The following is a 16130-nucleotide window of genomic DNA, read 5'->3' on the forward strand; positions in this document are numbered from 1 at the left end:
CTCCGGCCGATTGAGAGATTGGCATCCGCGGGACTCCGGAGCGGGAGGCCGGAACGAGTTGGGGTCGAATGGGGACCGGACGAGCGGCTATGGCTAGCGGCTGCGCCTCCGCGGGGAATGGCGCGTAACCCGGGAGATTTCGGGGGCTGGGAGGAGAGTAGGCCGCGCTCGGGGTTGAGCTGGGATGGGCGCATGGAGGGGGTGACGCAGGGAGGGGCGCGGAGTCTGCGGATCTACGGGGTGACCCGGAAGGGCCCTTGCTAAGGATTTTAAATGCCTGGCACGGAGATGGTTGAGCAGGTGCGATGACGTGATGGTACTCTGTGGCACTTTCGGCCTTTGCAAACTTCTCAGAGATTCCCCCGGTCTGGGAGGCTAGGACGGAATCCCTGGGAGATGGCAGAAGCTCTCCGGTGTGATGGGAGACAAAACGTGTTTGGACTTGTAGGTCGTGAAAATTGCCATTATAAAGAAAGAGAAACAAACATTCAGAGTGGCCCCTATAAGTAATCCCAGATGAATTTTGCATTCTGTTAACAGGACCTGCAACACCAGACAAATAGAGATGACCCTCTCTGACTCCTTTCTTCCAAGGCAGGGACTGTCTGCCTTGGTAATGCTCAGGAGGCGTAAGGAGAGAGTGACAATCTGAGTCAAACACTTCGCTGTTAATGGATTAAGTCGGATTTACAGTTACCGTGAAGGGAAAAATTTCCACCATCGGTGAAAATAGTTTCAAGGAGTAAAACCAGCGCAAACGTCCACTCTTCGTGCTGAATGCACAAATGTAGTCATGGGTGTTGCCTGGGGATGCATATTGGCCATAGTACCAGACACCCACCTCCTTTCTGAGATGGGTACCTACCATCTCCTGCATCCGCTTTCAGGATAAGAGATGAGGACCACTGCACTTTGTGTGAGCAATCTCCAGGCCTCAGCTCATTAAGTCACCGAGGGCACTTTGCTTCTCATCTAAGTACCTCTCCCTATAGGGAATTTTTAATTTATGGAACTAGATTTTAACCTCTTGAATGGATAAAGTGAGAGAAGCCTTGATGGGCCTTGGACCCAAGCACTGTTAAAGCTACATCATTTTTAATCAACCACTTGAATTTTCTTCACTAGGGAGGATGAGCCTGATGTGGGCAGAATTCAAATGACCTGGACAGCGCTGTGAGCAAGCTAAAGCCCCTCCCAGAGCCTTGAGATGGTAGGCAGAATGCAGACTCTCACCACTGCTTCCACCCCCAAGATCTTGACTGCCTGGAGAACTTTAGGGGCTGGGTGACAAGGACTAGGATATGGTCCCCAGAGAAGAATGATGGGAGGCAGAATTGATACCAAACTTATTAAAAGATAAGCCAGCCTTCTGAGCCTCTGAATGGCCAGCCGGAAGCATTTTTAAGTGTCCCTTGCTGGTGTTGAGAAGTCAGGGACACATGAGGGGAAAACCTTCCCAGTCGTGTTACATCCTGCCTGGGAGGGTTTGCAGGTGGCATCTGGAAATCAGGGAAAAGGAGACTTCTGCCCACCGGATGGCACTCACAGTGGTGTCCATTGCTGGTTAGTGGGGGCTGTTTCCGTGCTCTGAATGAGTCTATTCTCAGAAACTCTGGGAAAGCATAAAGAGCTCTGTCTCTAAATGCCATTGGTGCTCCTTTTCCTCTGGTGACTTGGCAGAAGGCACAACAATTTATTCTGTATTCTCAGTTTCAGCCATGTTCACTGTTTGATTTTGTTAATGTGGTTTGTTTTTCCAATGTTAGGCACCGAAAACCAAAAAGGGATTGAAAGGTAAGTGGAAAAATGGAATATCACCCTTAAGGCAAAAATAATTCCCCACCTTTCATCCAAAAATAACATAGACGTGTCTGTATCTAAATGTTCTTGATGTGAGTCTTGCTGGTTTCCCCCATAATTGCACAGGAAGCTTTGGTCTTCATAGGGGACTCCCTGTGCTGCCTGTTGGCCCTCAGAGTAATCCAGAAATAGACAGGGGTGGGGCTTGGGGAAAAAGTCCTTCTTGTCGGGATCTGTATTGAGAAGTATGTGGTTGGCGTTAAGGGCGGTAAAGGCACTTCAGCTGGGTGCAAAAACTAATTCAGTACTTGTACTTTGGGTTCCCCCCATGTGCCCCAGCTAGGGGAGGGGGAGGTCTCAGATGGAAGGGCACGAGGAAGCTGTTGGCATGAAAGAAGCTTGTGTGTGCCTAGAAATCTTGGACTCTTTTCCCAAAGAAGCACACGAGGCTTTATTCAGAGTCTGGAAAACTGGCTTGTTGGCCAGTGTGTCCTGTAGAATGCGGGCGCTCCTGAAAATCCTCACGATCATCCTTTGAGAAAGTTATTTTCAATTTCTACCCTGGGGTCCTTCAACAAGGCATTGCGATCTGTTGCCAGAGAGTTAGGAAACGTCTCGTGGCCATTGAAGAGAGAGCTGGGCCCGGTCCCAGTATCTGAGCACTCTAGTGGTGAGGAGTCTGGAATTGGGATGAGGTCTCAAGACATGAGGCTTGTTAATGACATTCTTTCCTTCTGAAGTCTTGACAGTTCCTTTTCTGTTTGTTCTAGGCTCCATTGATGATGTCCTTGGTGACCTCTTGGGGGATGAGAGTAAGTGCCCCTTCTGCAGAATCCCCTGATTTAGGCTTGTTCTTTTTTTTTTTTTTTTAAGATTTATTTATTTGAGAGAGTAGGTCAGGTAGCAGTGGGAGAGACAGAGAGAGAATCCCAAGCAGAACCCCATTGAGTGCAGAGCCTGATGCAGGGCTTGATCTTATGACCCCGAAATCATGACCTGAACGGAAATCAAGAGTCAGACTCTTCACCAACTGAGCCATCCAGGCCAATCCCCCTTTTTTTTTTTGATTGAAATCTTATTCACAGAAAATACACTCTTTTCAAGTTTATAATTCACTGGCTTTTAGTATGTTCACAGAGTTACATAATTATCACCACAATCTAATTCCAGAACACTTCCATCACTTTATAAACAAACTCCATGCCCATTAGCAGTCCCTCCTATTCTCCCTTCCCCCCAGCCCTAGACAACCACTTATTCACTTTTTTCCCTGTGGGTTTGCCTGTTCTAGACATGTTGTATAAAATGTCGTCACATCATACTTGGCTTTTGCATCTGGCTTTTTTCACTCACCACGGTGTTCTCGAGGTTCACCCACACTGAGCCATTCCTGTCTTCATTCCTTCCTACCGCTGGACAGTATTCCAGTGTGTGGATGGACATGTTTTGCTGATCCACTCATCACAGGTGGTGGACACCTGGGTGGTTTCCACATTTGGCCCAGGCTGTTATGAATGATGCTCTTAGGAACATTCAGGTACACGTTTTTGTGTGGCCATGTTTTCAGTTCTTTTGGGGTGTATACCGAGGAATGGAATTACTTATATGGTAACCCTGTGTTTAACTTTTTGAGGCACCACCAGACTATTGTCCACAGCAGCACCATTTTGTATTCCTGCCAGCAGCGTTCGAGGGTTCTGGTTTCTCCACATCCCTGCGAACACTTGCTAATTTTCTGTCTTTTTGATTATGCCCATCTTGGCGCGTATAATACAGTTGCATCTCGTTGTGGGTTTTTTTAAATCTTTTAAAATTTAAATTCAACTAATTAACATATAGAGTATTATTCGTTTCAGAGGTAGAGTTCAGTGACTCATCAGTCTTACGTAACACCCAGTGCTCCTCCATCACATGCCCTCCTTAATGCCCGTCACCCTGTTACCCCATCCCCCACCCCCTGCCCTCTCATGGTGGCTTTAATGTGCATTTCCCTAGTGACTGTGGACATTGAACATCTTTTTCATGGGTTTATTGGCCATTTGTGTATCTTCTTTGGAGAAAGGTCTATTCAGATCCTTTTATTTATTTATTTATTTATTTATTTATTTTTATTTATTTATTTTTTTAAGATTTTATTTATTTGACAGTGAGAGATACAGCGAGAGAGGGAGCACAAGCAGGGGGAGTGGGAGAGGGAGAAGCAGGCTTCCCGCTGAGCAGGGAGCCCGATGCGAGGCTCGATCCCAGAACCCCGGGATCATGACCTGAGCCGAAGGCAGACGCTTAACGACTGAGCCACCCAGGCGCCCCCAGATCCTTTTTTTTAAATTGGGTTGTCTTTTTACTATTGAGTTGTAGGAGTTTCTTATATATTCTGGATATCGTGTGTGTCCCCCTCTGCTGTAATGAGGAGCGGGGCTTCTGGGGTGTGGGGAGCTCCCTGGGGGCAACCAGGCTGAGGCTCCCCCGACCTGGCACAGAAGAACCCATGGAGCCCAAGCCTTGTGTTCAGCTGAGAGCTCTGGGTGATGGAAGTGCATCATTCTTCCTACGCTTGATGGGGTGCGGTAGGGTTGGGCTCTTCATTGGGCCCCAGTTGGCATTTAGGGTGAACTTCCTGGGAGAAGGTTTTCCTGGAAGAGCTTGGTGGGGAACTTCCAGTCCTCTCCATCTGACTCCAGTTCACTAGCCAAATGGCATCATTTCTGTTCTCTTTTTCCAGTGACGCTACCTGAGGAGCCTGTTAAACTAGCTTCACGTGCCCGAGACGCCACAGGTGCTGCCCAGGTGCTCCCTTCTTCCCAGGCTCGAACGAAGTAAGAGCAGGACTGGCTTGGGTGACTGTCACCCCTTCAGTCCAAATGCTGTTGCCTCCTCACCGCCCCATTTTCCACCTGCTGTGTCCCCACTTCTGCTGTCAGTTACTCCTCCCTTCCCCCCGCTCCTGGCCCGTGAGGAACCTGAGGAGTGGAGAGCGAACTGACCAGGGTCAGAAGTCCTGGCTGCCAGTCCTGCATATGCTACTTACTGTGTGATCTTGGGTGACTCCTGAACCTCTCTGAGCCTCAGTGTGCTCATCCCCAGAATAAGAGAATTGGCCTAGGTCAGTGGCTGTCAGGTCGTTCTTCCAAAGTGTTCCTGACCATTGAGAGATAGGAGGGAGTTTTGTGAGCTCTCCGCCCTCCACCTTCATCCTAGCCAACGCAGTTCTGTTTTTCTCTCTCTCTCTTTTTTTAAAGATTTTATTTATTTGGGGCGCCTGGGTGGCTCAGTCGTTAAGCGTCTGCCTTCAGCTCAGGTCATGATCCCAGGGTCCTGGGATCAAGCCCCACATCGGGCTCCCTGCTCCGCGGGAAGCCTGCTTCTCCCTCTCCCACTCCCCCTGCTTGTGTTCCCTCTCTCGCTGTCTCTCTGTCAGATAAATAAATCTTAAAAAAAAAAAAAAAGATTTTATTTATTTATTTGTCAGAGAGAGAGCACAAGCAGGGGGAGTGGCAGGCAGAGGGAGAAGCAGGCTCCCCACTGAGCAAGGAGCCCGAGGCGGGACTCGATCCCAGGGTCCCCGGATCCTGACCTAGGCTGCAGGCAGACGCTTAACCGACTGAGCCACCCAAGAGTCTCTCTGTTGTTCTCTCTTATCTATTGTTTTTAAAAGTTGTTTTTCCATTTTGTGGCTATTTTTCTTTTTTTGAAGTACAGTTGATATCCAGTGTTAAAATAGTCTCAAGCATACTGCATGGCAATGGGACAGGTCGAGTTATGCTGTGCTTACCACAAGTGTTTAACAGATTGTTTTTAAAGGGCCTCTACTGCTTTAAAAAAATGGAAAATCTCTGCATTAGGGGGACTGTGAAATTCCTTTAAGCAACTCTGTCCCATTCTCCTGGAGAAGTCTTCCAGGTTCACCGGGGCTCTGGGCCACCTTCCTTTCTCGGAATCAATTAGTGCCCTGGGGATGCAAGTGGGTGCTGATTGCGCCTCTTCGCAGGTCCCTCCTGGAAGACTATGCCTTCAGCACCACGGCAGGCATCCCGGGACCTGATGCTGAGGTGAGCCTGGTCCACCCTCTCTACTTATCCCCAGAAGCAGTGGAATGGAGGTGGTGGCTGGGAGGTTGCTCACACAAGGGTTCAGGAGTTTCTGCAAAGCCAGTGTGTTCTTTTTTTTTTTTTTTTAAAGATTTTATTTATTTATTTGACAGAGACACAGCGAGAGAAGGAACACAAGCAGGGGCAGAGGGAGAGGGAGAAGCAGGCCCCCCACCAAGCAGGCAGCCCGATGTGGGGCTCGATCCCAGGACCCCGGGATCATGACCTGAGCCGAAGGCAGGCACTTAACGACTGAGCCACCCAGGCGCCCCTAGCCATTGTTCTTAAAATAATACCCAAGGGCTACCAAATGGATCCAAATGTGAACTCAACAAGCTTTTCCTTCCTGCTAGTGAGATGAGCTAGAAAGTAGAGCTCCCAGCAGGTGTTGGAGTCTTGGATGTTGCCCCTTGTAACTGTTTCCAGTAAGAAGCTTCCCGGCTGTCCGGTTACATAGTTGGGAAATGGCATAGTGATGGCCTGTCGTGGAAGGGTTCTTTCCACTGAGCGGGGACAGAAAGTGGCAGCGCTTTCTGGATCTCCACACCTGGGGAGGTTTGACTTCTGAGGACACTTCAGTCTCAGGGGAGGGCAGGACTTCCTGCTGGTGCCCTATTGGCCGGGCTCTGCCCCTGCTGGGCCGTCTGCCCTCACAGAAGCAAGGTAACGAGCCAGAGCTTTATTGGGCCTCAGCTAACATGTGTCCTTGCCCTCCTGTGGACTTAGGTGTCCGACGTCTCAGATGCAGACCCACAGATTTTGCTCCAGGCAATGAAGGTACCTACTGGCTTGCATGGTTCTGGGAGCAGGGGTAGGCATAGGAATGTTCTGTGCCAAGTCTTCCTTCTCCCTCCCATTTTTCTCTTTACAATTTGTGTTCCTGAGCTCTTCCTAGTCAAGAGAGGAGCTCATCCGTGAGCTGCTGCCCTTTGTGTCCCTCTGGATAGAAATCCAGTCTCCTGGTGTCTAGAGATTCATCCACCGGGAGACACAGTCATGCACCAAGCCCCTAGTGCGGTGGGGCTGGCTCCCACCCAAAGACACCACCCCCATTGAGGGGAAAGAAGGAGAGACTCTCCTCTAAGGCTGCTTCTTAACTGTTCTCTGTGTTTCTCTCTACATCCCCTGCCAAGGCCCCTTCAGCCCAGCTGTGCTCTCATTGAATCAAGCCCCAAGCTAAGCTTAGCAATGGAATTTTAAGACATAAATTCTGTACAGTTTACAAGATAATCCCCCGGGGCTCAGGTGGCCTGGCCTTAGGTCACCTTGGCTTCCCCACCCTTCTGTCCGGCAGCACCCTCCTGCCTGATGTCCTGCCTCTTGTCCTCCTTGTTAACCCATGGTCCCAGGCCAAGGCCAAGCGCTTGCTTTCAGCCTTGCGGGGGAAGGGAGGGCTAAAGAATTGGAGTCTGTTCCCTTCTTGGCTCCATATTCAGCCTCTTAACCTCATCTTGAAATCACTCTTCCCCAGGGCCCACCCCTGGCACCCCTGGCTACAGCCCTCTAGTCCTCTGACTCAGCGGCTGGTGGTGACATCGAGTCTCACTCCAGAATCCCCAGCTCGCTCTGCGTCCCCGTGGTCCAGTTTTCTTTCCCAACTCCTCTATTTCCTGCATAGTCTCCCCTTTTCCCTGTGTTCCTCACACCTCTGCCCCTGGGGTGCCAAGCGTCCTCCCAGATACGAGTCCTCATCCCCTTATGAGGGTCAGCATTTGGCGAGTCTGTACGGGGGGCGGGGGTGGTGGGAGGCCCTGACTGCCTTCCTCTGCTGGCTGGGTGCCTGGCCCCTTCTCACAGCCCGGCGGCAGTCCCTCTGGGAGTCTTCAATCCCGGGGTCCTGCTGTTTTGTTCCCACCGTAAAGAGAGCCTCACCATTTACTAAGCCTGTGGCAAACAGGTGCTAGTAGGTGGTATGGAGGTGCCGCCCTAGACCTGGCCTCTCGCCTGTTCTGTAAGCCGAGGTCAGTTCCCCAAACTAGGCCCCCACTTGTCCCCATGGAATATGGAGGCCATATCACCAGGCTTCTCGGAGCACAGGGGCGTTCAGCACCCCTAGCTGAGCACCAGTGAGCATTCCTCCCTCCCTCCCGCTTTTCCAGGATCTGGACGACATGGATGCCGATCTCTTAGGTCTGAAGAGGTCTAATCTGACCTCTAGCAAAAGAGCTGCCAAGGGTCCTGGGGAAGAAGAGCTGCCTAGTCATCCCAAACCTGCCAGCATATTGACAGCCGGTGAGAAACGTGAGTAGAAAGAGTTTCTTGAATCTAGGGACACTGTAGGGAAGGGAAGATACTCGGAAGGCAGCTCTCATTCCTGTGGGTTTTCTCTGTTTGTGGTTGGGGAGGGGACAGTTTCCTCCCTCCCTAGTGTGGTTCTAGGCCCTCTAAGTTCAACATGGCAGCTCCCAGAGAAACCGTTTGAGTTAAATTGGGGAATTTGGTGGGAGCCTGTGTACCTCCCAAGTCCATGACTGTTTGGAGTGACATGTGACCACGTTTCCCTGGCAGAAGCGTCTGTGAGAACCGGGGAGGTGTCAACCCATCCCACCGCTGTCTCCAGGCCATGAGCCCTCAGCCTCCCCCGGAGAAGGGCACGCCAGCCCAGGGTCCCCATTATGGTGTGGCAGGAACTTGGCTGGGAGCGGCCAAGGCCTATGACCTTGCCTTCTGTTTGCTTCTTACAGGGGACACCGTTCCTGCCAAGAAGCCCCCTCCCTCTCCCAGCAGCCTTGGGCATCAATACAGAAAGTTTTCCTTCGAAGGTACCACAGGCCCCACAGTCACGCTTCTGAGAGTGGTGGAGCCTGGCTGATGCTCACGTGCTTGCCCGGGGTCAGGTCGCTGCGTGTGTCCAGAGGGGGAGCACTCCTGGGGCCACCGGTTCAGCTCCTCAGGAATTCAGGGAGGGACTGATGGTATTGTGTGTGGGAGGAGATTTGGATCACTTCTTTGCAAGACTTTGAAGCAAGCCAGACATCAACCTGAAGTGAAGGTTTTATAAAGCATAAGAAGAATTCCCCTTCCTTTTCCAAATGCACAAATGTTTTACTTCACTTCTGCTGCCTGGGGGATGCTTCCAGAAGGCTGCGCAGGCAGCAGAGCCCTGGGGGTGCACAGACAGGCCCAGGGCGGCCCCCCGGTTCCCTGTCTCCTTGCCAAGGCTGATGTGTGTCCTGGGTGTTGAGTGGCCTATTCATGTATTAGAGCAGCTAGAAATCGCCCGTCGAGTGATGGCTCCCTCACCGTAGTGCAGGGCTGGTTTTCCTGAACAAACGGTGCAGTCTGACCTGTGCTTTCCCTTCTGGCCGTGAGATTTGGAAGACCCATTGGCGGGACTTCTCTCCGACGATGAGGAAGGAATCACCAAGAAGCCCCCTGGGACCGAGAGTAAAATGGCTTCCGAAAAGAGCCCAGCCCCAGTCAGAAATCAAGGTAGGGAGGGTGGGCTTGTTGCTTGTCCGGGGCAGATGCAGGTTGCACAACCAGAGACTCCGCCGGGCCGGGACCACATGGGTAAGGTCCTGGACCAAGAGCTTATTGGTGTCTCTGAATAGGGAGGTGGGATGCGTGAGCTGGGGCGGGGCGGGGGAGTCAGTCCTATGCGCAGACCAGACTTGTGCGCTGCCTGCAGCCACACCCAGAGATCCGGGTCACGGAGAAGCACCCCCTTTGACCCCTTCAGACACCACAGTTGAGGGCACGGTGGGCCGTGGGCACTGTGTCCTGTGCCCTGTGTTCTGTCCTCTAGGTCCAGCTATTCCACTAACTCCTGGGGACACCCCGGTCCGAAAGAAAGAAGAAGTGCTATTTGATGAGGAGGACGATGTCGTGGCCACCCTGGGGTTTGCAGACAGCCCCACAGCAGAAAGGAGGCAGACAGGCGACCAGTAAGGGTCCTTACGAGCGGAGAAACCCTACCCACACAGCTACCTCTGGCGCCGGGAAAAGCTAGAGGGTGGGCACATGCAGGCCCCCAGGCGCCCCCCCACGTTCACAGGCACCTGTGTGTGTTCCATCCCGCAGGGAAGGGCCCCGTCCTGCTCGCTCCAGGCTGGATGAGCTGCTGGGTCGGGGCACTGCCACCAAGCTCCTGGCCCGCCCGGGCACTGGGGAGCACAGGGAATTCAAGCTGGACAAGAAGTACCAGAGGCCCCAGGGTGAGGAAGCTTGCAGGGCAGGGGAGGCGAGGTGGAGGGCTCCCAGACCACGCTGTTACCACAACCCACGATGAGAAATAAGCCTACATCACAAACACACATTATCATAACTGAGACAAAAGCATCGCGGAATGATAATTACCACATTCAGTATTCTGTTGTCTTTTTATTTATACATTATCTGATTTACAAATACATTGGTTGTGACTCGTGAAATTGGTTTCTTGACCTGCTGATAGGTAGCAGCTCACAGTTTGCAAAAGCTCACTCTAGACCAATGTTTCTCAAAGTGTCGGCCCACGGGCCAGCTGTTGAGAATCACTCTCATGGCACGCGCAGCTCAGCGGGCCTCATCTAAAGGACGTCTGGGGCAGGACCCTGCCAGTGCCTTTTTCACAGCTCCCAGGTGATGCCTGGCGTGTGGGATCCTGAGACCTTGAGCTCACACCCAATGCCGCACCCCTGCCAACCCCACGGCAGCTTCACCTCTACTTACTTGCTGACACGTCAAGCTACCAGTTCAGTTTCTTTAAACAGAGTTCTGCAGCCACAAAATGTCTGATTCCCTTGCTAGAGATCACAGGCCTCTTCATTTACAGACAAGGAAGATTCCTGGGGTGATGAGGACTTCACCTTTGGGGCCTATCAGCCCACCATGGGCTCTTGTGAGGGCCGCCAATCCCACCGGCAGTCGGTCAGGTAAGCAGGGCCTGCAGAGATCATGGCCTTGGGGCAGGTGCCCACTAGGAAGGAGGAGGTGCCCCATGCTCCCCCATCCCGCCGACAGTCTTGTTGGGGAAGCATGGCGTACAAGGCCCAGGGGTGGCTGTCTGCAGGTGCTGAAGGAAGAGGGGGGTTGCCCAGTCCTGCGCATCCAGGCCCATTTCCTTCCAGCCTCCTTGGAAGGAGAAGGAGGAGGTGGTCCCAACACCGCCCGGGACCCATAAAGCCATAAACAGCTGAGGGATGTTCAGTCCCAGGGCAGTGAGACCGTGACCCTTCAGTGGCTTCTCACGCCCTGCTCCCCAGGAGCGGCCCTGGGGTCCACCGTGACGCTGCCATGGGCTCATCCCTGTGTGCGGCGAAACATTAAGTTAGTGGGTAGAATTTTCTGAATTTGGGGTTTTCCTCCCAGTATACATTTTCAATTTTATGTTTGGAAATAATTTCAAACTGACATAAAAGTTGTAAGGATGGTACAAAGAGCTCCCTCCTGCACTTCGCCCAGAATCCACAGTTGTTGATACTATGCCACGTTGGCTTTGTCAGCCTGTTTCTATCTAAATAACCTGCACACGCATTGACATTTCTCCCAGTCCCAGTACGTTCTTAGACCTCAGAACATTCTGCCAGGGGCCAGTAATGCTTCTAGGCAGTGGCCAGATAAACGAACAGGTGACATTATTAATAGAAAACCTAAAACCACTTGATCCAACTGATCTTTCTCTGGACGTGCGTGCCCGTGGTTGTCGTTTGGTGCTGTTTGCTATGCATGGAATTGTCCCCTGTTCAAGATGTCTGTGTTCGGTGGTGTTCTCCCAGTGGTGCTCAGCCGGCCGCTGCTCTGCCGCCCGAGCTGGGTGGGCACTGTTCTCACTGGGTGTCGGGCTGGCTGTGCGGAGCTCCGGGCGCCTCTCACTCCTTAGCGTGGGCCTCAGAGTCACCCCCGAGCAGCAGAGGGGAAGGCTGGCTGGGGGGCTTTTAGGATGGACTCCTTGCCCTGCCTTAGACCCCCTCCTCTCTGTCTTGAAGTAGGTTCTTAACAGAAGGTAGCGCAGACACCAAGGGAGAACCAGGCTCCAAACAGAGCACCCCAGCGGCCTCCAGCCCCACTCACCCCAGGAAGGGAGGAGCTGACTGGTTGGGCCTCAAGGACGACGACCTGCTCCCTCCCTCTCCCACCAGAGAGGCTCAGAGGGGAGGCTCAGCACTCTCCACTCCTTCCGTGCTCCCTCCCAGGAGCCAGCACTCTGACTCAGGCCGGTGCTCTGCCCCAGCTGGACTGCCTTCCTCCTCTTTGGGGCCAAAGCCACCAACGGAGAGTGCAGGTTTCCCTGCCAAAGCCAGCCAGCCTTCCCAGCTGGGAGTGTCTAAGGACAAAGAGGAAGAGGATTGGCTGAGCCATGCCTTATCTCGGAAGAAGTCCCAAGGTCTGGCCAGAGAGGAGCACACAGAGGCCTCTAAGGGCCAGAACCGGGTGGGGGCAGGAGGCAGTCCCCCTTCCAGCAGGTATGGGCTTGGGCTGCTATCTAAGGGAGGGAGGGCCGGGCAGGGTTGTGGGGGGCCAACCTTGCCCATCCTGGTTCCTCAGTCAGGAGTGCCGGCCTGCACCACCTCTTAGCTGTGCCTCTCTACCTCTCTGGACACTACAGAGAGAAGGTCTGGCTCCCCATCCTTGCCCAGGTGCAGACATGAGGAGATCGGGAGGCTGTTGACACACCCCAACTGTCATGTGGACAAGGGCTGATTTGATCAGGCAGGGACAGAGGGTACCCTCATGTGACAAAGGCATAGTCATCCCAGTGCCTCTGAGCAAGGGCCCTGCCCGTAGTGCCCTTGAGGTCCCAAAAGACCCAGTGTCCAAATTATTGGTGCCTCTGCTGGCCTGCGCTAAAGGACATGACATATGCCCATGCTTTGGGGGAGTGTCAGAGAAGACAGTGACTAAGGGGCAACTCCTAGGGAAAGTCACCGCGTGGCATTCCTGTGGGGCAGGACAGCGAGGGACCTCTGAGGGCAAGACTGGGATCGTCCAGAGGAAGTGGCAAGATGCCGTGTGGCCAGAGGGAGGAAGAAGTGAAGTAGGCAATTGTGCAACAGGCCAGGGACATAACCCAGCCCCAGGGTTGGTGTGAATGAGGAGGGTAGCTTTGACCTACCTCTGAAACCAAGGAGAAAGCTTCCCTTTGGCCCTGAGAGCCAGCCAAGGTGGGTGGGAACCACAGACAGGAGAAGAGAGGAGCCCAAAGGGAGCTGGACCTGGCCAGAGAGTGAGCAGAGCCCCAGTCTAACTCAGCAAAGCTATGTGGGCCAGAACAAGGCCTTGAACTTGAACTTAACTCTGGTATCTATAACGTGTGGATTGTTTTTCCTTGGACTGTCAGCAGATGGTCGGTCCCCGTCCACTGTGCCCTAGTGGGCCCTGGGGCCAAGAAGGGGTACTGGAAGGCTAAGGGCTCAGACTTGGGAGGAGAATTCCCAAGATGGGACGATGGGAACAGGAGGGGTGCTGAGGGGACGATTGGCCAACAGCTTCATGCTCAGGCCTTGTCCATATCCAGCCTAACTGGAACCTTCTGCCACCTTTGCTGTAACACTTACTTCCTCAGCCAACCTGTTCCCAGCACTCAAGGGTTCAAGCAAGCAGCCGCTGGAGGGCCCTCAGGAACAGCGACACAGAAGCCACCGACCAGACCTGCCACCTCGGGGTATGTCCACAGGGGGCTGAGGGGGGTGAGAGGCTGGGTTGGGCCTGCGTGGGCCTCCTTCCTTAGAGATGATGGGCAGCCAAGTGGGGCTCTGACTTGGTCGGTTTGGCATGCGGTATGTGCTACCTTGTATCGGGCCCACCGACTAAGGGGACCTGAAGCCGGGCCTGGTCTCCTTTACCCAACCAAGACCTCACTCTTTTTTTTTTTTAAAGATTTTATTTATTTATTTGAGAGAGAGAGAATGAGAGAGAGCAAGCACATGAGAGGGGGGAGGGTCAGAGGGAGAAGCAGACTCCCCGCCGAGCAGGGAGCCCGATGCGGGACTCGATCCCAGGACTCCAGGATCATGACCTGAGCCGAAGGCAGTCGCTTAACCAACTGAGCCACCCAGGCGCCCCAAGACCTCACTCTTAGTAAACTGCCAGCTACCAGGCCTTTCCAGTCAACTCTCTGAACCTGTTTTCCTTCACTGCCCATGCCAACCCTCTTCTGGTCTCCCTGTGTTCTTCTACACAGTAGGCTGTTCACTTTGCCACCACTGACCCCCCCCCCCCAACAATCTCTATGTCCTTAGGTCCCCTGTGACTTGGAACCAGGCTGCCTTGACCCTCCCTGCAGGTGACCCAAAGAGGGGAACAGCCCTTGGAGACCTCTCCAGCATTGGTTTGTTTTCTGCTTTGTTTGGTGCTTTACCTATGGGTGTGGAAGAGGCACTTTGAGCTTCCTTTGGGGTCCAGGAAGACAAGTAGAGCTGGACTCCCAAACACACACGGACACATGAGACCTCAGGCCTTTGCGGGCCTCTTGCTCATTTCTCTGCTGTTGATTTTCAGAGCCCGCAGCTTGTGTCCCGAGCTCCCAGGAACCCCCAGGGCCTTCTGTGCCTGCCCAGGTAGGCAGGGCGGACAGACGACAGCCTGCGGGGAATCGTGTGTGGGGAGATCTGACGGCACTCCCCCCAGCGCTTCCCTCAGCCTCTAGCCTCGCCAGTCGCAGGCAGAGTTAGTTGGCTGCTACTTTGCCGACTCCAGGAGGAAGGTAGAGGTGGCATCCGTGGGGGGGCAGCCAGGAACACTCCAGTCAGGAAGCAGGGCTGCACGTGTCCCGTTGTTCCATCTAGAAAGCCGCCTCCATAGCTGCCATGCTCCCGCTGCCGCTGCCCCTGTTTCCCAGGTGTGGGAGGCAGTCACCTCTGAGCCCGGCAGTGAGGAGACCCCAGAGACCTATCCCCAGGAACCCAGAAGCACCTTTGGAGATGGTGGGTGGTGGGCAACCTGCAGGAAGTAGAGAGGCGCTCGACATCTGGACTCGGGGTCGGGCAAAGGAAGCTTTTGTCACAGCTGAGACACTGCTAGGGCTCAGCTGCTTGTCTAGGAATCTGGAACACCTGCTGGGGAGGATGTCATGCTGAGGGAGGCGGGGAGGGACAATGACCGCACCACTCTAAGGCCTTGGCCTTGGCCTCCGGGTGCCATGTCTCTGTCCCCATCTGCGGCCACAGATGAGGCGCAGGGCCTGGGAGGGCCAGAGGTAGCTGAGCTCAGCTGAATCCCTGTCCCCTACCTGGACCATCTCCCACCGTCTCCTACAGTCCCTGCTCCTCGAGTCCCTGGCGCAGAGCCTGCTGCCGGGCACAGAATACCAGAGGCAGCTTCTGGCCGCCCAAGTGCATCTGCAGAGCGGCACGGCCGAGCTCCAGGCCGACCTTCTGCAGAGCCAGGCCCGGCTGGCAGAGCTGGAGGCCCAGGTGAAGGACAGAGGGGCCCTGGGCTGGGGGGGCGAGGCTGTGACGAGAGGGTCTCCCTCTGAGGGCTGGAACCAGTTGGCCCCGGGAGCCCACCTCCCCACCCTCCCGCCATCTCCAGGTGCGGAAGCTGGAGCTGGAGCGGACCCAGCACCAGCTCTTGCTAGAGAGCTTGGAGCAGCGGCACCAGGCCGACCTGGAGCTCATCGAGAGCGCCCACAGGTACCCACCGCTCCTCCCGCCCGGGCTTCCCAAGCCTCAGGGCTGGCCCTAGCCGATGTGCTCGGAGGGGCTCTTTGGGTATCTGCCCTCACCCTCTGAGCACCACGGCTTGGTGTTTTGTTGGCAGAAGCCGTGTCAAGGTGCTAGAAACATCGTACCAGCAACGGGAGGAGCGGCTGCGGAGGGAGCACGAGGAGCTGTCGGCCCGGTATCTGTCGTACTGCCGAGAAGCCGAGCAGGCCCGCGCCGAGCTCACAGCCCAGCACCAGCAGCGCTTGGCGGCTGCCATGCAAGAGAAGGACCATGAGATGGAGCGGCTCCGGGAACTGCAGCGGTGAGGGCGAGGCCTGGGGGACAGGCAGGGCCTGGCCATCTTCGAGGATGGCCAGAGGAAGTCCATTCCCTGGAGTCGCCAAGCCATGGCTCAGCAGCTGAGGCTTGACCCTTTCCCTTCCATGTGAGGACCAAGGCCAGGCACACTGACCCATTACCGCCTTTGAGTGGAGGGCCCAGCACTCCCCCAGCAGTGGGGTAGAGGTCCCTGCAGGACCTAAGGGGTCCTGGCAGTGGCAGGCAACCCAAGCACCTAGCTCAGCATAGGTCAGGCCCCTCGCCTGCTGGCGCTCTTGAGTCTGGTGACTAGATGGACCCTGGATGAGGTTTACACTCTTGTGCCCGGATGAGGTTT

General features: G+C 54.4%; 1 protein-coding gene across 8 annotated transcripts in view; it reads left to right on the forward strand.

Annotated features, from left to right (window-relative positions):
* The window catches only part of FBF1 (Fas binding factor 1), a 22216-nt gene continuing 6086 nt past the window's right edge, over positions 1-16130 (forward strand). For 2 of the 8 annotated variants that reach the window (XM_035025985.1, XM_035025987.1), the window contains exons 1-17: positions 132-2612; positions 4523-4616; positions 5789-5849; positions 6615-6665; positions 7988-8129; positions 8573-8650; positions 9201-9320; positions 9637-9775; positions 9912-10045; positions 10645-10744; positions 11798-12274; positions 13375-13473; positions 14051-14139; positions 14310-14368; positions 15068-15223; positions 15342-15442; positions 15570-15776. In XM_035025985.1, coding sequence (XP_034881876.1) covers positions 2519-2612; positions 4523-4616; positions 5789-5849; positions 6615-6665; positions 7988-8129; positions 8573-8650; positions 9201-9320; positions 9637-9775; positions 9912-10045; positions 10645-10744; positions 11798-12274; positions 13375-13473; positions 14051-14139; positions 14310-14368; positions 15068-15223; positions 15342-15442; positions 15570-15776 — 2201 coding nt within the window. In that variant the 5' untranslated portion in view covers positions 132-2518. The other 6 variants (XM_035025983.1, XM_035025984.1, XM_035025982.1 and 3 more) reach the window with 6 other exon arrangements.

The sequence above is a fragment of the Mirounga leonina genome, unplaced genomic scaffold, assembly GCF_011800145.1.
Source record: "Mirounga leonina isolate KUSES-001 unplaced genomic scaffold, KU_Mleo_1.0 Mir_197, whole genome shotgun sequence".
Lineage (NCBI taxonomy): Eukaryota > Metazoa > Chordata > Mammalia > Carnivora > Phocidae > Mirounga > Mirounga leonina.